Consider the following 20,066-nt stretch of genomic DNA (forward strand, 5'->3'; position numbering starts at 1 on the left):
ATTTCCGTATGTACCACCTGACAACGATAATGGACTATTATTGTGACGTAATAAGGAATGTAAGTCATTTGCAATCTATACTACACTATTGATCAAAAAAGTTATTAAGCACAGACTAACACAGACTGCTCATAATCTCTACCTGGATAGGCTAAGCAGGCCAATAGTGTCCGGCACGCCATGATACAGTTCCATGAAAGGTTTTTTGACTGCCATCTAGCAGCCAACATTCAGGGGTTAAGTTTTACAAATTTTAAAGAAATACTCAAATTTTTAACATGAAACATAGAATCTATGAATTTAGTCCATTTTTAAAAGTTTATGTAATTCATATTCAAAAGATCCTTAAACATCCCCTGATGTCTGTTGATCGGTTGTGTACAATACTTGTACACACTAGAACCTGCTGTGGAAAATATCGAGCTTTTAATTGATCTCTGTAACTCTCTTATCTCTGGTTTTAAGTGTTTCAATGTGAATTCAAGGTACATTCTAGTTCTTTTCATGTACCGGGCTGAATTTCAACTATCCAGGGCAAGCAGTACTGTACAAATACAGACTAGGTAAGACTAAACGGAACGGTACGTCAAATGATGATCCCTTTCTTGTGAAATTTATATAAATCTGGGCCCGGGTATGCCACTCTAATAAAAAGGTCACTAAAAAATACAACTACAATAACTTTAAATAGATCACAAATCAAATAAGAAACTTTCGATTGTCATGTTTTGTGGGACACCCTGTGGATGTAGAAAAAATGTCGGAATTAAATTGAACAATAGATTGTATTCACGTTATTGTTTGTTTCTGAATAAAACGAAGCATACAATTTGTTGCAAGAACTACAAAATTAGTTACAATCAAAATAATTGGTTAAACCTCCGCTTCTGCCAGTTTTGACATTTATTTTGATTACCCCCCTTTAAATTTAAATAATTCTAGCGTTAATTTCCTGATCATAGGTTTTTCATAAAAACTCAAAGTTGTACTTAAAAATTATCTTTTAAGGCTTTAAACGTAAAAATTTACAATGTTTTTTTAAAAGAATCCGTTGTATTTTTCTTAAACGCTGCAGCTACTCTCTTTCGATTTTATTCAACATTGTATGAATTGCATTTTTCTGCACTTCGTGTTACAAACCGATTTATCTTCCCTCCGTTTACGTAAACAAAAAGCAGGGATAGATAGATAAATAGTGGGATGCGCACGCGATAAGTGTGGTTTCGTCTCTGGGTCAAGGTTGGTCAAAAAATCACGCAAATGTTTAGTTTGCACGAATGCTGGAAACTATCGAGGTTGCGTGATTTTCTACCTTTTGTGAATAATATCGAGGTTTCGTAAAGTATTTATATTTTACTAAAATAAGTCTAACAACAAATTATTTTTAAACAAGATCGTCACAAAAAAAGTCAGATTTACAATTTTTCTGCGATCAATTATCCTAAATCTGCTTTTTTTCTGAATCCATTAATTATCCTAACATTTATAAAACTGTTTCTAAAACATATTTCGATTTAATATTCTCGTCAGTCAACAGTATATCCCTAAAACAAAAATGAACTATTACAAATTAATTAAACACAGCAACACAGACCCATTTCACTCAATAAGTTGATTTTTAAGCTAACTGTAAAACTATTTGCTTTATAACATAATTTATAACATAAGATTGATGAAAATGTAGTCTTCATATTCCAAAGTTGTATAGGTCCCATTGTGTTACAAAAAGGTTTAAAAGATTTATTCTAAAAAATGTCTATAGTTTTGTTTTATGTTTTTTAAGATTACATGGATAAAAGATGAAAAAATTTCTTGTTAGGCTTTCATGAAACTTCAAGGGACTATAAGCTAAGTGTAATTTCAAGGAACTATAAGTGTAATTTCAAGGTACTATAAGTGTAATTTCAAGGGACTATAAGTGTAATTTCAAGGGACTATAAGTGTAATTTCAAGGGACTGTAGGTGAAATTTCAAGGTACTGTAAGTACAATGTCAAGGGACTATAAGTGCAATGTCAAGAGACTATAAGTGCAATGTCAAGGGACTATAAGTTTAATTTCAAGGGGCTATAATTGTAATTTCAAGGGACTATAAGTGTAATTTCAAGGGACTATAAGTGTAATTTCAAGGGGCTATAATTGTAATTTCAAGGGACTATAAATCAATTTCAAGGGACTATAAGTGTAATTTCAAGTGAGACGCTATGCAAAGAAATATATATCAATGCTTATAATTTTGAAAACTAATTATTTTCAATTGTGGTTTCTCTGCAAAAGTGACTTGTGCTGAAAAACATTAACAGAATTAAGCACTTTTACCGTCTTTGTATGGAGATTCGCTGACAGTCTCTTTTACTTAGATAATAATATTCTTCAAGAGCAAATCACAAAGTAAAAATATATTTTTTTAATGTCATGGTCAATATTTTTAAATACCTCTTGAATTCCGGTGACAGGACCAGTCAGTGTGACGTCATTTTGTTTTGATTTGACCCCAGAAACTGGACCAATGAGACTGGAACAAAACAAAACAGATTTACATCATTTTTTGTGTTGGAAAATAACATTTTTATAAAAAGAGATTTATAAATGAACCTTTGAACGGTTGCCGTGATCTAAGTGGCATTTTTTTAAAGGGATAAGACCCAGTTAACAGGTGTTACCTTTAAGCTTTGTCTGAGATATCCTTGTATTTCAATTTGAAAATTTATAATTTTTCTCACTGAACGTTTCTTACTGAACGTTTCCTTACTGAACGTTTCCTTACTGAACGTCACCTTACTGAACGTTTCCTTACTGAACGTTTCCTTACTGAACGTTTTCTTACTGAACGTTACCTTACTGAACGTTTTCTCACTGAATGTTTTCTTACTGAACGTTTCCTTACTGATAGTTTCCTTACTGAATGTTTCCATACTGATTGTCTCCTTACTGAATGTTTCCTTACAGAACGTTTCATATACAAAACGGTTCCTGCCACCAAACGTTTCCTTCTACAAAGCGTTTTCTGCCATAAAGCGTTTCCTGTCACAAAACGTTTCCCGATTCAAAACGTTTCCTTACAAAAGGTATCCAAAAATGTGTATTTGTATGAAATATAGCATATTTTAATATTGAAAATTCGCCAAAAATTTCAAGAAAAATACACGATATACAACGGAAATCATCAGAACTTATAAAGAGAATATCGAGGGTACCAAAAATTGATAAATATGTGTGAAAAGAAGTGAACTGTGAACCCGGCAATTAAAGTTTAGGTGATTGGTACCGACCCTCCTATCATTGATCGAATCATTTCATCTTACAACCATGGTAGTGAAGTTTTACAAGATTTTGTCAAAAAAAATGTTGGAAATACCAGTGCAGTAACGGTTCTTAAAGAGGAAGAACCAGCATTGTCCAGTCTTCCTTATCCCCAGTGCAGTTGGTTCTATGTGCAAAACCAAAGCCCTTGTAGTATAGCCATAAATAGCAGTAGGTGTTAATGTCAACGATGCAAACAAAATTAGGATCTAAAACAGAGTTGCCAGGCGAGAAGATATCATATCTCCGTGACAGAGTGTGAATTCCATTCCTTTTCAGATGTACATGGAGAGTGTGGTAGATTTCTTCAAGAATGATTAAGTTTGTTTTCGTTATGATTGCAACCACAAAAATAGTCACATTTAATGTTCAATAGATTTTCAAACTATTTGTATTTTTTATGAAAGGTTTATCTAAAGGAAAAAATTTGTAATGAAACACTTTCTGACAGGAAACGTTTTGTAAGGAAAAATTCAGTAAGGAAACGTTTCGTAAGGAAACGTTTTGTGACAGGAAACGTTTTGTGAGGAAAAATTCAGTAAGGAAACGTTTCGTAAGGAAACGTTTTGTGAGGAAACGTTCAGTAAGGAAACATTTTGTAAGGAAACATTCAGTGAAGAATCGTTTTGTAAGGAAATGTTTTGTTATTTTCGTTGAACAATTAAAGCAGTCACTGTTAATGAGCAGTTTTTGCTATGAAAACGCTGCACTTTGGTCTGGAAGATTTTACTCGAACTCACTTGGCAATTTAACATCTAAAAGGCACAAAAAACGTCTTAAAATGGACAATTTAAGCGTTATTTCTACGGTACCATCAACATCTTTATCTGATCAAGTATGAATTAGAAATGCGTGTTTCTGTTTCTAACTGTTCCTTTTCATTTGATGAGGTTTCTCTGCATATTTTTTGCCTCAAAGAATCAATGGAAAAATTATCAGAATGAAACACTTTTATGTAAAATAAAAACGATATTTTCTTCCACATTTTTGATCAGATAAAGGTTTCAAGGGTAAAACAGGAATTGCCATCTTTGCATTGATGGTTGCCTGAAATTACGCTTGCAGTCACTTTAAAAAAAAATCCCTTTCGTCATACAAGACTCCCTTTTCATTGTTTAATTTAGAGTTAACATTTACAAACTTTAGATGGAAAATATTATTCTGTTTTTCCTGAGAAGGGTTGGTAATAACACTGTAAAAACACTAATAATATTCTAGGAAAAGAAAGAACATGAAGGGAATATATAAACTTAAGTTTAATTAAAATATATTTTATGTTTCAGATTTAATCAGAGAAAGGAAAACTTCTGTAAACGTCTTTTACTTCAGTGTACTTTTTTATTTAAAAAAGGTGGCAACGCCCTTTTCGCATATTCACCGTCAGTTTTTAAACCCCACCCCCCCCCCCCTTCTCTCTTATTATTACCAAAAAATCCAACACGCGCAACGAAACATGACGGTTGGTGAATAGGATCATATGCCTTTTTCCATATTTCTTTAAGTTGTTTGATACCAAAGAGAATAATAAAAAATATCACATGGCAGTCATATTATAGAAAAATTTATTTCATAGTAAAATTTATTTGAGTAAAAGATTTTTTCAACGAATTGAAGTGCGAAAAGTCTTTAATATCTAATACAGTAAGAAGAAGACATTCAAAACTATTCACCAATTGTCATGTTTCGTGGGACACCCTGTATCTCAATGCGACTTGAATTAACCCCCCCTCTCCCCCTTCATTTTTCTTTTTCAACATTTGTTTCGCCTTTAACTGAATTTTGTTTGCCTCTGCACATGTTGTAAGGGCAAGCCAATACTATCAAGAAATGTCGTCTTTCGATTTTTTCTTTCCCACAAAACTGATAGTTCTACTAAAGCAAAGGTATTGGTATTAGCCTTTTTTAATTATACTGCAGTGAGACCTATAAAATTGTGGAAGAGGAAGACGAGCTTAAGAAAATTTATTTGTTTTTGTTTTTGTTAAAAAATGTAGCTAAAAAAACAACTTATTAATGGAAATAAGTCTAAAGATTATTTAAAATCATAACTTAATTCGAACAGTCGTATTCCTATTTCACAGGTGTATGAGCCCCTTATGAGCTCATTTTGAATTTTGATTCAATATTATTATTTCCTAGGCCATTGAAGAGGCCAAACCAAACAGTCATTGTCATGATTTGAAAAATCATCATACAAACGTATCCCTAAACAATTTTATAGTATAGTGTCATTAAAAAAAACATTTAGTACATTACTATTATATGATGTTCTATGTGTGGGAGGGGTTGATACAGTGATAACCAGAAAAAGTTTGGAAAGGCAAGTAGACTTTTTAAGTCAAGGTATGACTTTAAATAGTCAAATGAGCATGATACACACCAATAGTGCAGTGTAAACAGACCCATCTCACTTACTAAGGGTTTTAATAACTTACAAGTAAAGCTATTTGCTTTGTAACAACATCGAATGTGTACTTCAGTATTGCTTTAATGTCGTCTTCCTATTCTTCAGCTTTCTTTTTATCACTGTATAAATACTTTTGTGAGAAAACACCTGAGAAGCTGCTAGTGGAAGGAAGACAACAAAAGTTGAAAATCCCCCATGAAAGATGGCTGGACCACATTCCTAAATAGAATATATCAGCTGCCCTATTCTGTTGCATAAAACACGTTTGGTCAACCACACACTGGGTACACTAGACGGGCTGGTACAGTTCATCAGTATTCGTAAAAGTATGCATCTTTCACAAATGAATACAGTGAGACCCTTAAAACTGAGTTATATGCAGACGACTGTTAGGCTCAAGTTATGATATTTCAGTAGTCTATTAAACATGAAACACAGCAATTGTGCAGTGCAGTGAAAATGTCGTCTTCCTTTACCAAAATTGTATGAGACAATTATATTTCCGAAACCTTGATTGTCTGAAAATGTTATTTTTATTGTTAAAAAATTCTATCTTTACTGTCTTAATGTTACCTTTATTGTCTGAAAATCTGACCTTTTGTTACGCGAGCCATGCTGCGTGTATAAAGTCTGCTTGTCACCCCTGTGTATTTCTGAGTTCCCCCTGAAGATCTGTACGGAATGTATTGTGAAAGAACTAGTTTAGGAACTGTTTACAGACTGACTACGCAGGCGCAAGATTTCTCGCGGAGTAGTAAATAATTTATATCAGTATATGTTTATTCGTTTTGCAAGTTTAGCCGTGTCCAGAATTCTGGGATCACTGTGGTAACTATTTTTATATATACTTATGCTCATCGTTTTGATTATAGTATGATTGATATTTATATATATGTGTTTGTTGGTTCCTAGCCACAGTTTTTTAATGCCTGAGTGAATTATTTGTTGTATTTGTATGATTTATCACTCAAAGCTTTTTCTGTGGGTTTATTAAACTTATTTAGATTGAAGGCTCAGAGAAATAAAATTATTGTTTGAAAATCTGACCTTTATTGTTTGAAAATCTGACCTTTATTGTTTGAAAATCTGACCTTTATTGTTTGAAAATCTGACCTTTATTGTCTGAAAATCCGACCTTTATTATCTGAAAATCTGACCTTTATTGTTTGAAAATTTGACCTATATTGTTTGAAAATCTGACCTTTATTGTTTGAAAATCTGACCTTTATTGTTTAAAAATCTGACCTTTATTGTCTGAAAATCTGACATTTATTGTTTAAAAATCTATCCTTTACTGTTTAAAAATCTAACCTTTATTGTCTGAAAATCTGACCTTTATTGTCTGAAAATCTGACCTTTATTGTCTGAAAATCTGACCTTTATTGTTTGAAAATCTAACCTATATTGTCTGAAAATCTGACCTTTATTGTTTGAAAATCCGACCTTTATTGTTTGAAAATCTGACCTATATTGTCTGAAAATCTGACCTTTATTGTTTGAAAATCTGGCCTTTATTGTTTGAAAATCTGACCTATATTGTTTGAAAATCTGACCTTTATTGTCTGAAAATCTGACCTTTACTGTCTGAAAATCTGACCTTTATTGTTTGAAAATCTAACCTATATTGTCTGAAAATCTAACCTTTATTGTTTGAAAATCTGACCTTTATTGTTTAAAAATCTGGCCTTTATTGTTTGAAAATCTGACCTTTATTGTCTGAAAATCCGACCTTTATTGTCTGAAAATCTGACCTTTATTGTTTGAAAATCTGACCTATATTGTTTGAAAATCTGACCTTTATTGTCTGAAAATCTGACATTTATTGTTTAAAAATCTATCCTTTACTGTTTAAAAATCTGACCTTTATTGTTTGAAAATCTGACCTTTATTGTCTGAAAATCTGACCTTTATTGTCTGAAAATCTGACCTTTATTGTTTGAAAATCTAACCTACATTGTCTGAAAATCTGACCTTTATTGTTCGAAAATCTAACCTTTATTGTTTGAAAATCTGACCTTTATTGTCTGAAAAACTCGTTCTTTTCTAGTCTCAGCTGAGGAGGTTATGTATCCATGAGCAACATGAGCAGCAAAATCTTTATCAAAAACAATGCTTGATGACTTATTAAACAGGACTGGAGGCATCATTTTTAAGTCACCCTCCATTAAAAGAGGTGCACCCCCAATTAACAACAGTTTGAGCTAAAAATGATGGAGATATTATTGTTTTTCTCTCTTAACCTTAACAAGTTGAAATCCTTAATAGTGACCCTTAATTGGATTTTTGCAAGGCAGGGAATTTTAGAATTTTCTTTTATTTAGGTGAACGGGTAGTATAACTCTTTAAACGGGGAATAACTTGAAATTACGCAGACTAACCCGTTAATATGATAAGAACAAATTCAAAACGTTATTTAGCATAAATTGAGGTTTCCTCTATTTCAGACTGAGGGATTTTTTAAAATTACAACTCTTTTCCTTTTTTATGCTATTCTGTTGAGTCAAAATCAATTGGTTTTATTTCCAAAATGTTTTCCATGAAAGGGAATTACGAAGTTATTTAACTTTTTGGTTATTTCCGAGAGAAGGGGTAGTTTAAACCCGGAACCCCCTAATTCAAATTTTGGCCCGAGTTTTTGTGATTAAAAAGAACATATTTTTTGTAATCACTAAACCTCCACAGTTAGAAATTATCAAATACAGGGTGTCCGAAGTAATAAACATGGGAATTCAGTGACGAATTCGATATCGTCTTTTTAAATAATTCTTTGATTTAGTATAGTGATACCTACTGAGAAAGCTGTAATTTGTAAGAGTTTCGTCTGCTATGTTCACATTTTGTTTGTTTATGTTTTGACTGCATACGTTGTACTTAGTAAAACAAGAAAATTGCGTCAACAGTTTTATGCGCCAGACAAAATTATTAAAAATAGTGTTAATTTAGAATAAAGTGCTTATCTTACAGTAAAATAAGTGCAATTTTATGATATGTATTTTCTGTTTTTACACTTTTTTATTTAATCTTGGAAAACATGTCAACTAATAGGAGAAAATTTCGTTTTCCCTTTATATTTGACACTTGTGACGTCGTGTATGACTGGTACATTTTCATAGAGAATAGAATATATATTAGAGGGGAATTTAGAGAATCTCTCGGTATGAATTTTTTTAGTCCCTTTCAGCCTGAAAGGGAGTTCAAAGTGTACAAATCATGTAAATGTTCACAAATGATATGCAGTAGAGTACATTCATACAGTATGTTCCCTAGACTATTCATTTCAATTTTGATTTTTTTAAAGCTGTTAAATAAACTTTATAACGAATTTGGTGAATAAAAAACATCATTTGATTTATAATCATCGTTTTTAAAGTGAAAGGCATAGAGTCTATTTGAAATGATCATTGGTCAATTATGAAACCAGCCTATTTCATAATTCGGATTTCTTTTAACATTAATTTAGTTTTTCTTTAAAATGATATTCCAGGGCCCAAAAGGTTGTATAGCATAAATATGTAAAATACACCTGCAGTATAGAAACAGTACAACAAAATGGCCGTTTTACACTTTTTTCTAGTAAATTCCTCTCTAATATATATTCTATTCTCTTTGTACATTTCTCTGTTGCCACCAATTGTAATTAATAATCTATTCGGAAATTATGAACGTTCTGAAAGTTTTCGCAAACTTTAACAACAAAGTGTTTAATATGTCGTAGTTTGTCTATCCCCCCCCCCAAAAAAAAAACGCTAAATCTACGATGCATAATTATGGTTGGATTTGAGAGTTACCACTTTGAACTACCCCGCTTTAACAATTGAACCCAATTTTTCTTTAATTCTGATCATTTCTACATTGCTTTCCTTCAGTAGAAATGCATAAGTCATTGACTACATGTAAAAGCAGCGTTATATATTGGTTCAGACGGCTTTTAGAAAATGTAATATTTAATTATTGAAGTATAACATTTTGGATAAAATAATACCTATTGAGAGTCCACATGAGAGTATGAGCATTAAACAAGTAAACCCGGTTAGAGTTAGTCCCAGAAAATGCATAAATCCTAAAAATAAAAAAATGCAGAATACAGAGTGTCCCACAAAACATGACAGTTGTTGAATAGTTTTGAATGTCTTCTTCCTTATATTATATTGGATATTAAAGACTTTTTGTTATTTAGTTAAAAACATCTTTTACTCAAATATATTTTACTTTGAAATCAATTTTACAATAATATAATTGGCATACAATATTTTTCATCATTCTCTTTAATTTTCAAACAACATAGATAATTATGTAAGAAGACAATTTAAACTATTCATGTTTCGTGGGACAGCCTGTAGATAGAATTTAAGAATATGAATTTGAATAACGCAAAAGCATATTGGATTTAAAGTTGGATTTGAAAGTACAGTTTGAAAGTTTCTTTTACTCAATGATTTAAAATGAGCATTATTTTTTTCGCTAGATGCGCTAGTATCAATCAGAAAATGAAAGGCATTTGCCATTTTCTGTTGTGCGCAAATTCCAAAACAGAGAGAGGGGGATTGAATTTTGTAGATCCAGAGAAATGATATCTGTGGGATGCCTGCGTAGAGACTAGCAGCTGGTGAGGTCTTAAATGTAAGACATGTGGCCGCAGCGCTCAGCCCCCTTGCCTGGCCTAACCTAAATAAATACTAATTTAATTATTTTTCTGGATCTACAAAATTCAATCCCCTCTCATTGTTTTGGAATTTTACGGGGCATTTGCGCACAACAGAAAATGACAAATCCATAAATGAAACGTATAAGTTCCTACCCATGATATTGACAAGGGTGAGTATGACAGTGAAGACGACTAGGAACGAGGTGATGAGGTCTGCCAGCAGGAACAGGGAGATGATGAGAACACAGAGGAACACTAATGTCATGTTTCTACTCAAATTATACTTACATCAAAACACAAAAACTACTCTTGTAACTTATAAATGTTGCTCAGTATGTACACGACCTAAAGTGAAGAAATAAATGTAAGTTTTCTCTTTCTTTCCTTTCATTTTTTAAACCTTTACCCCCTCATATCGAAACTGTAAATTTTTGTTTCGACAAAAGTCTAATTAGATTGAATGTAAATGACCGGTAAACCAGTTTTTACCCATCGAAACGGAGTTCATTGTGTATTACAGAATTTGGCGTATTCTGTAGTCAAAATTTGCCCACCCTTGAATTTAGGCAGAAGCGCATAGAAGTTTCGCACATACTGCGTTGAATTTTAAGACAGAGACTGAGTCTGTTCTAGCCGTCGCACTCGCCCCACTAGCCTATCCTTGCCGCAGCACTCAGCCCAGCTAGAATGTGTCTTAACCTAACCTAATCCTTTAAAATACACATATCTCTCTTTCATGTAATTCTACGTAGCAAGCGCGCGTCACTCCTTTAGGGAACTTCCTTGCATGTATTGCAATGAATCAATATTTAGAAATAATGTGAGTTCCTGAATATCTCTGCTTTCACCACTTGCTCCGTCTCCAGATTTGCATAATCACGTGACATGGTAAACACGTGACCTTTATATAGTAGTTTATTTATGTGAGATGGTAAACATGTAACCTGTACATAACATGTAGTTAAGTAACATGGTAAATATGTAACCTGTACATAACATATAGTTAAGTAACATGGTAAACATGTGAAATGTACATAACATATAGTTAAGTAACATGGTAAACATGTGACCTGTGCATAACATATAGTTAAGTAACATGGTAAACATATGACCTGTGCATAATATATAGTTAAGTAACATGGTAAACATGTGACCTGTACATAACATAGTTAAGTAACACGGTAAACATGTGAAATGTACATAACATATAGTTAAGTAACATGGTAAACATGTGACCTGTGCATTACATATAGTTAAGTAACATGGTAAACATGTGACCTGTACATAACATAGCTAAGTAACATGGTAAACATGTAACCTGTACATAATATATAGTTAAGTAACATGGTAAACATGTGACATGTACATAACATATAGTTAAGTAACATGGTAAACATGTGACCTGTACATTACATATAGTTAAGTAACATGGTAAACATGTGACCTGTACATTACATATAGTTAAGTAACATGGTAAACTTGTGACCTGTACATAACATATAGATACGTGACATGGTAAACATGTGACCTGTACATAACATATAATTACGTATCTCATAGTAAACACGTGACCTATGCATACATACCCTATAGTTACTTGATGTGGTAAACAATTGACCTGTGCATAACAAATGTCACGTGACATACAGTGTTAGGCGATTATACCAATACAATAAAGACGACTTTTGATTTCAAATTTGATTTAAATCAAGCTGTTAAACAGCATGGATACATATAAACATTGAAGTCAGGAGAACCTATCAATTAAAAAAGCTTCTCTTTAATTATTTGTAAACTTGTAGTTCGTAAAAATCTTCTTAAATAAAAAAGTCGTCGTCATTGTGGCTTGTTCATAACATATAGTTATGTAATGTGGGACGCGGGGTAGAACTGTGATATGGTAATAACATATAGTTATGTAATGTGGTGACGTGGTAAAACTGTAATATGGTATATAACATATAGTTACATGGCATGGTAATCACGTGACCTGCACATAACATATAGTCACGTGACATTATAACACGTAACCTGTCAATAACTTAGTTAACATGGATATTTTTTCAAAAATGTTTTTACGATTGTAAAACCTTGAATATTTGATGCATTAATGAGATCTTTAACTGCCATCATTGCTTTCATTCTTTCCTCAGAGTCTCCTAACTGGAAAGAAAGAATTGAATAAAAATCGTTTTTCACAGTGGTTGGGGTTTATATCAATACAGCAACTTTTCAACTTTTCTTTTAAATATTTTATTGCGAACAAGCTTGGTTCAAATAACAAGCTTTCGAGAAATCAAAGTGAAGCTGTTCAATGGCAGCTTCTCTTTGTTTTCATACTGATTGAAAGCTTGATAGAAATAAAAAATTGTAATCGAAAGTTGTCTTCATTGTATTGATATTCATGACGACGATCGAATGGTTTCAGTTTTTATAGATATTTAGTAAATTCCCTACTCCAATAAATACTTTTAGATCAGTACCAATCCAGGTATTACCTTTCGTATCCTTAGGTATCTGTCTTACAAGATACAACTCAATCAAGAACTCCAGGCTTCTCAATAATTATACTTTAGTCAATATCAGACCGGATACGACTCTATCTGTATTCTCAAGTATCTGTCTCACAAGATACAGCTCAATCAAGGACTCCAGGCGTCTCAATAATTATACTTTAGTCAATATCAGACCGGATACGACTCTATCTGTATTCTCAAGTATCTGTCTTACAAGATACAACTTAATCAAGAACTCCAGGTTTCTCAATAATACTTTAGTCAATATCAAACCGGATACGACTCTATCTGTATTCTCAAGTATCTGTTTTACAAGATACAACTCAATTAAGAACTCCAAGTTTCTCAATAATACTTTAGTCAATATCTTCAGTATCTGTCTTACTGAACATGTCTATTTTAAAGATTAAATGCTACATAGACATGGCTTTAACTGAGATTACTGAACATATCTGTATCTGAGGTTACTAAACGTGACTATATTTAAGATTAAATGCTACCTGAATATTTCTATATCTGAGGTTACTGTACACGTTTATTTTAAAGATTAGAGTCTACCTGAACATGTCTATATCAGAGGTTACTGAACGTGTCTATGTCTGAGGTTACTGAACATGACTGTATTTAAGACTAAATTCTACCTGAACATGTCTATATCTGAGGTTACTGAACATGTCTATTTTAAAGATCAAATGCTACCTGAACATGTCTATATCTGAGGTTACTGAACAAGACTGTATCTGAACCACCACAGCTGACATCCATTGTGTCAAAATTTTTGAAAACACTTCTGCGTGGGGAGCCTGGATGGTGTGTTTTCTTTATATATTTTTGGTTTTCAATTAAATTTGAAACTAACTACAATTAACATTAAAAATGGTAACTAAGAAATGAGCCCTTCATACACATCGCCGAGAGAAGAGTCGTGAGCTTACCAAGTGTTAAAGAATAAACGCGGGAATAGCTCGGATTTTTCCAAACATTAAAAAAACGTTCCTTTGATAGAGTAAAGGAACTGGATAAGTTTCTCCTGGAAGAAGGTTCCATTTTTCAACAACTTGTCATAGGACTCTAGGTTCATCCTGTACTTGTACTTCAGGTAAAAAATATAGCTTAACTCAGAAATTATACTCCCTATAAACTCAAATTTGTCTCGTCCTAGAAATTTTGTAACCTGATGGTGTAGACATTAAATATTTCAAAGTATAAATTATGTTAGATAGTCAAACTGTGAAATATAATGGATCATCAGGATTAAAGGATGAAAGGGATTAAAAGTTTAGAATTTAATGCAAAATTGCCAATATTGTTTTATTTAGTGCTAGCTGAAGGGCCTGGCGTTGCCCATGGAAAAAAATTTGAAAAAAAAATGTGAAAAAAAATGTTTAAGAAAAAATTTGGATTTTTTTTAGCCTATAACACCACCGGCCACCATGAGAGTCCACAAAAAATGTCAGCCCAATCGGTCCAGCCGTTTGGCCAGCAATAGGCAACTTAACATATATATATATATGAATGTCTTCTTTTATCATATAGATTTGAGATCTGTAAGACATCTAAATGTGTCATTTTTTCTTTGGTATAGCCGTGGTTTGTTACAATGCAGTTATGGCTGGGCTGCGGTGGGCGTGTTCCTACTTTTTATAATTCGTTTGTTTCTTTCCGTTCGTTCCTTTCCATTTGTTCTCTGTCTGTTTATTCCAATCTATTCGTTCCTTTCTGTTCTTTCCTTTCCGTTTCTTCCTTTCCGTTCCTTTCTTTCCGTTCCTTCCTTTCCGTTCCTTCCTTTCCGTTCATTCCTTTCCGTTCCTTCCTTTCTGTTCATTCTTTTCTTTTCGTTCCTTTCCGTTCGCTCCTTGCCGTTTTTTCCTTTCCGTTCATTCCTTTCCGTTCCTTCCTTTCTGTTCATTCTTTTCTTTTCGTTCCTTTCCGTTCGCTCCTTGTCATTTGTTCCTTTCCGTTCCTTCCTTTCCGTTCGCTCCTTTCCGTTCCTTCCTTTTCGTTCCTTCCTTTCCGTTCATTCCTATCTGTTCGTTCTTTTCCCTTCGTTCCTTTCCGTTCGTTCCTTTCCATTTGTTCCTTTCTGTTCATTCCTTTCCATTCGTTCCTTTCTGCTCTTTCCTTTCCGTTCGTTCCAGTTAAAAGAACAAGCGTTCCCCAGGAACGACACCCAGCCCTTTGCAGGCAAAGCATTTCTGACATTTGCTGCCGATAATTGGTTTTCAAATCAAATACAATTGTTTTAGTTCTCTAATTCATATTTTTAGTTCTCTAGTTCATATTTTTAGTTCTCTAGTTCAGAATTGTAGTTCTCTAGTTAAGATTTTTGATTATCTAGTTTACAGTTCAGATTTTCAGTACAGTGTACAGTACAAGCCTGTGTCTATAAATGTAGTTCCGGATTTCTTGAAAACATAATGATTAAGGTAACTCATGAAGTCCTCAGTCCAATTATCAAGGAAAGCAATGTGTTTCTCCTTCTCTAGAGTTAGGAGCAGATTACGGATTCTAACAAATTCCTGAAACAAAATTTCTATTATTAAAATCAAAATTTTAAATTAAATATTCAGCAAAATGCTTTAAAAGATTTTGAAACTATTGCATTCTTCAAAGATTATGAAATGAGAATTATGATTGTTTATAATGATGATCTGGAGAATGATGATCATGAGAATGATAGTCATGAGAATGATAATCATGAGAATGATAATCCTGAGAATGATAATCATGAGAATGATAATCCTGAGAATGATAATCATGAGATTGGTAATCCTGAGAATGATAATCATGAAATTGATAATCATGAGAATGATATTCTTGACAATGACGATCACGAGAATAATAATCATGAGAATGATAATCATGAGAATGATAATCATGAGAATGATAATGATAATCATGAGAATGATAATCTTGAGAATGATAATCATGAGAATGATAATCATGAGAATGATAATCATGAGAATGATAATCATGAGAATGGAGAATGATAATCATGAGAATGATAATCATGAGAATGATAATCATGAGAATGATAATCATGAGAATGATAATCATGAGTCATGACAATGACGATCACGAGAATAATGACCCCAAGAATGATAATCATGAGAATGATAATCATGACAATGACGATCACGAGAATAATGACCCCAAGAATGATAATGAAAAGAATACCTGTGTATGATTAACGTTAGCAAAGTATAGAACCACTGTATCCCCAACCTCAGGAAAATATTCCCTGTCAGTTCAGATTACACAGACAGACAGACAGACAGATTAGACAGACAAACAGACAGACAGACAGATTGGACGGATACACAGAATTGCATTGAAAAGCTGTAGGATAGATTTCTTTTAAGATCTCAATGACTAAATTTAAACCAAGCAAGACAGAATTTTAAATTTTAATTTTACAGAACTTTACATTTTGAAAGCTTTAAAGTTATCATGAAAAAAGTTCCAGAACTGAAAGACCATAGATATCTGGGACCGAATTAAGAGATGTGGAGAGGTAAGTTGCTGAACTAGGTAAAGCTGTTTCAAACTTCTTTATAAGTATTAACAGGCTCAAATCCTGAGCCATTGATTCAAATTTTAAGGTTCAGGATCGAGCCAGTAAGCATTTGAGAAATAAAGTTTCACGGACCGGTAGGTTGATAGTTCCGCAACCTTTTTTCAATTCCTTGAACTCGGTCCTGGATACAATTTGACGATATACATTGCCCTGTTTAATCTTTTCCTTTCAGCCTCGTAGAACAATCCTAGATAGGAGTCCTTGGGGATAAATACACCTGGGTCAAAATCATCCCTAGGATACATTGTTCGGCGTTAATATCAATACAATCAAGACGAATTTTCTATTTAATATTTGATTTATAACAAGCTTACAAGTTGACAAGTAAACAAAGGGAGGCTGTTAATTGACAGCTTCTCTTTGTTTTCATGTTTATGTGTATCTATGCTGTTTGAAAGCTTGGTAGAAATCAAAAATTGAAATCGAAAGTCGTCTTTAATGATACGTCGACAACTGTAGTATAATAGAATAGAATAGAATAGAATATAGTAGAATAGAATAGAATAGAATAGAATAGAAAAGAATAGAATAGAATAGAATAGAAAAGAAAAAATATAATATAATATGCTTTTTTTCAAAATAATCAAAACATTTGTAATTTTGACCTGAGTATAGTTGACCCCCAAACACTGACCTGAGCATGGTTGACCCCCAAACACTGACCTGAGCATGGTTGACCCCCAAACACTGACCTGAGCATGGTTGACCCCCAAACACTGACCCCTAAAACCCCTCCAGCTAAGCAGATAACCGCCAGCTTGAAGATAATACTCTCAGTGAGGAGGTATCCAACCTCACTCCTCATATCCAAACTATACAGGGAGATCCAATAAACATGAAAATAATTTGAGAAAATAAATTGCATTCAACAATGATTTTTGAATGTCTCCAGGGTGTCAAAGTTTTTGTGAATAAACAGAGAATGAAAAATTGTAACATTTGAAATAAATTTCAAAAAAACCTATCTAACTTTTTTGGCGTCCAAATTTAGAGCTGATCCAATTTATGATATAAGGTGATCTGTATTTATTTAAATTTGTTAAACATTTCAAAAGGGGAAATATGTAGCAAAATACGTATCATTCAGTTGAGATTACATTTTTGGGAAAAAACAAACCTTTTTCAGATATCTCAATATTCGGAGTATAAGATTTTTTTGTTATCAAATAAATGCCGTGTATAAATCAAAGACGACTTATGATAATCGGTGATTTGGTATCTCCCTGAAGCTACAGCTCTCCGTAGAATCTTCAGTAGAATCTTGAGTAGAACCACTAGCAGTACAGTTGTCTGTAGAACCACTAGCAGTACAGATGTCAGTAGAACCACTTGCAGTACAGTTGTCAGTAGAACCAGGAGCAGGACTCAAACAACAACACTGCCTTTCCTCCTTCTTCTCTTCCTCCTAGAACTCAGAACTGTAGAAATTTTGCAATAATTAATTTCTTTCATTATCAATATTCATTATTTTGATTAGAATTGATTGTTTCACTTGGGTGGATTTATTTTTATTAGGATTGATCTGCAAAGTATTCGAGAAAAAATTATCGCATTTTCATCTCAAAAGACGATAAAATAAAATACTACTTTTAAGGAATATTAAAAATTTTACTTAAAGGGAAATGAAAGGGGGTATAGGTTAGAGCCTAAAATGTTTAGGACCCATATTAGTTCTATCTGATGTCTGTGTCCAAGTTATACAAAAACTCATATATCAACCACGTGTTCAATCGGCCAATTTTGCCTTCTAATATCCCTAACTGCGCTACGGATGTTTTAATTTAACGTCCCTCTGTTGGGTAAATCAAAGGTAGATAACGTTAGTTACAAATAGGGATGTTAACGTTTGCACTTTTTTAAAAAACGATCGTTTCGTTATAAAAAGTTTTTAAAAACGATAGTTTTTTAAAAGTTAGTCTTTTAAAAACAGTCGTTTTTCAATATGATTGTTTTTATAAAGCTCGTAGCCTCGTCGTTTCGTTAACGATGTTTTTTTAAAATATAATCGTTATTCGTTTTCTAAGTTTAAAACGAGTGGGTCGTTTTTAAAACGGTCCTTTTTTTCCGAAAACGAATTCAAAAACGATCGAAAAAAGAAACAAAAAACGTTCGTTTAACGATCGTTTTCAAAAACGATGAACAACCCTAATAACAAAAGGCGGAAAATAAAGAAATTACCTTTGAGGTTTCAATGCTGATACAAGCTATAAGAAAAGTACTGGAGAGAAAGTACAAGAAAAGAACTCCTATTGCAGACACTATTGAGAATGATCTGAAAGAAAAGCTAAGTAAATTTTAAAAATTTCAAACTGATTTTTAAAAATTTTAAATGAGAATAATAGTCTAATAAACCGGATTCCGCGAACGCTGTATGAGTCGGCATATTAATCTTAAATCTCGTATCTCTTATTTCTTTTTTAAGTGGTAACAACACGATTGTAAAAGTGAAGAAATTTAAAAAGAGATAAAAAAGTAATCTTTGAAAAAACACAAAATCAAACACATTGTACCTGACACAAAGAGTAGTGTTAGAGACACCCTGTATTACCTGACACAGGGGAGTAATGTAAGGGACATCCTGTACCTGACACAGGGGAGTAATGTAAGGGACACCCTGTACCTGACACAGGGGAGTAATGTAAGGGACACCCTATATTACCTGAAACAGGGGAGTAATGTAAGGGACACCCTGTATTACCTGATACAGAGGAGTAACGTAAAGGAACCCCTGTATTACCTGACACAGGGGAGTAATGTAAAGGACACCCTGTACCTGACACAGGGGAGTAACGTAAAGGACACCCTGTACCTGACACAGGGTAGTAATCTAAGGAACATCCTGTACCTGACACAGGGGAGTAATGTAAGGGACACCCTGTACCTGACACAGGGTAGTAATGTAAGGGACATCCTGTACCTGACACAGGGTAGTAACGTAAAGGACACCCTGTACCTGACACAGGGTAGTAACGTAAAGGACACCCTGTAGCTGACACAGGGAAGTAATGTAAGGGACACCCTGTACCTGACACAGGGTAGTAATGTAAGGGACATCCTGTACCTGACACAGGGTAGTAACGTAAAGGAACCCCTGTACTACCTGACACAGGGGAGTAATGTAAGTGATCCCGTGAAGAAAGCAAAAAGATCAGTTACAGACGTCACGGTGATGGAGACTCCAGCTTTTCTGATCATCTGCAGTAGTCTGGAGAATAGATAAAGATGAATTTTGAGATCAAATCAAAGTTCAAAGAAGATTTCTATGATTTCATGTTTAATGGAACACCATATATTCCAGAATTGGATTGTATGACGTAGTTTCCAGCGACCCTTTATTTCTAGTGATAAATGTGAATGCGAAGAAACAAACATTTTTAGAAATAAACATTTTTAGAAATAAACATTTTTAGAAATAAACATTTTTAGAAATAAACATTTTTAGAAATAAACATTTTTAGAAAAGGTGATTACTATTTGAGGAACTCTGGACTCCCTCCCTGCCCCCAGTCTATTTCCAGGATGCCGAACAGGAGGAGAAAAAGGAGGAAAAGGGTGAGAAAGAGCAGAACAAAATTAAAAGAAAATGAAACCATCCCAACTTCCAAGGAAGCACCTGTGG

The 20,066-nt window shown here is 33.3% G+C and overlaps 1 protein-coding gene across 2 annotated transcripts; it reads right to left on the reverse strand.

Annotated features, from left to right (window-relative positions):
- Positions 1 to 1,350: 1,350 nt before the first annotated feature.
- Positions 1,351 to 19,749, reverse strand: LOC111699899 (Niemann-Pick C1 protein). 2 transcript variants are annotated; one of them, XM_023470657.1, is made up of 19 exons: positions 19,548 to 19,748; positions 18,626 to 18,719; positions 17,671 to 17,852; positions 17,140 to 17,259; positions 16,613 to 16,681; positions 16,048 to 16,111; positions 15,248 to 15,389; positions 13,867 to 13,941; positions 13,570 to 13,673; positions 12,445 to 12,517; positions 11,183 to 11,255; positions 10,508 to 10,623; positions 9,692 to 9,769; positions 7,725 to 7,804; positions 5,857 to 5,928; positions 5,438 to 5,507; positions 4,473 to 4,494; positions 2,436 to 2,514; positions 1,351 to 1,544 (listed from the first exon to the last, which is right to left on the reverse strand). In XM_023470657.1, the coding sequence occupies exons 1-19, from the start codon at positions 19,640 to 19,642 to the stop codon at positions 1,527 to 1,529; spliced, it is 1,626 nt and encodes a 541-aa protein (XP_023326425.1). In that variant the 5' UTR covers positions 19,643 to 19,748; the 3' UTR covers positions 1,351 to 1,526. The 2 variants fall into 2 exon arrangements, with proteins under 2 accessions (XP_023326425.1, XP_023326426.1); XM_023470658.1 differs by lacking the exons at positions 1,351 to 1,544; positions 2,436 to 2,514; positions 4,473 to 4,494; positions 5,438 to 5,507 and having other exon boundaries at positions 10,508 to 10,609; positions 19,548 to 19,749.
- Between the last annotated feature and the right edge of the window lie 317 nt (positions 19,750 to 20,066).

The sequence above is a fragment of the Eurytemora carolleeae genome, unplaced genomic scaffold (genome assembly GCF_000591075.1).
Source record: "Eurytemora carolleeae unplaced genomic scaffold, Eaff_2.0 scaffold373, whole genome shotgun sequence".
In the NCBI taxonomy this organism is placed as follows: domain Eukaryota; kingdom Metazoa; phylum Arthropoda; class Copepoda; order Calanoida; family Temoridae; genus Eurytemora; species Eurytemora carolleeae.

Excerpts from the sequence above, each read along its gene's own strand:
- LOC111699899 (XM_023470657.1), bottom strand. The coding sequence starts at position 19,642 with ATGATCAGAAAAGCTGGAGTCTCCATCACCGTGACGTCTGTAACTGAT. Across the intron at positions 13,674-13,866 it reads GTTCCTTTACTCTATCAAAG|GCTCCCCACGCAGAAGTGTT; the intron begins GAACGTTTTTTT and ends CACACCATCCAG. Across the intron at positions 12,518-13,569 it reads TCAGATATAGACATGTTCAG|TTAGGAGACTCTGAGGAAAG; the intron begins GTAGCATTTGAT and ends CTTTCTTTCCAG.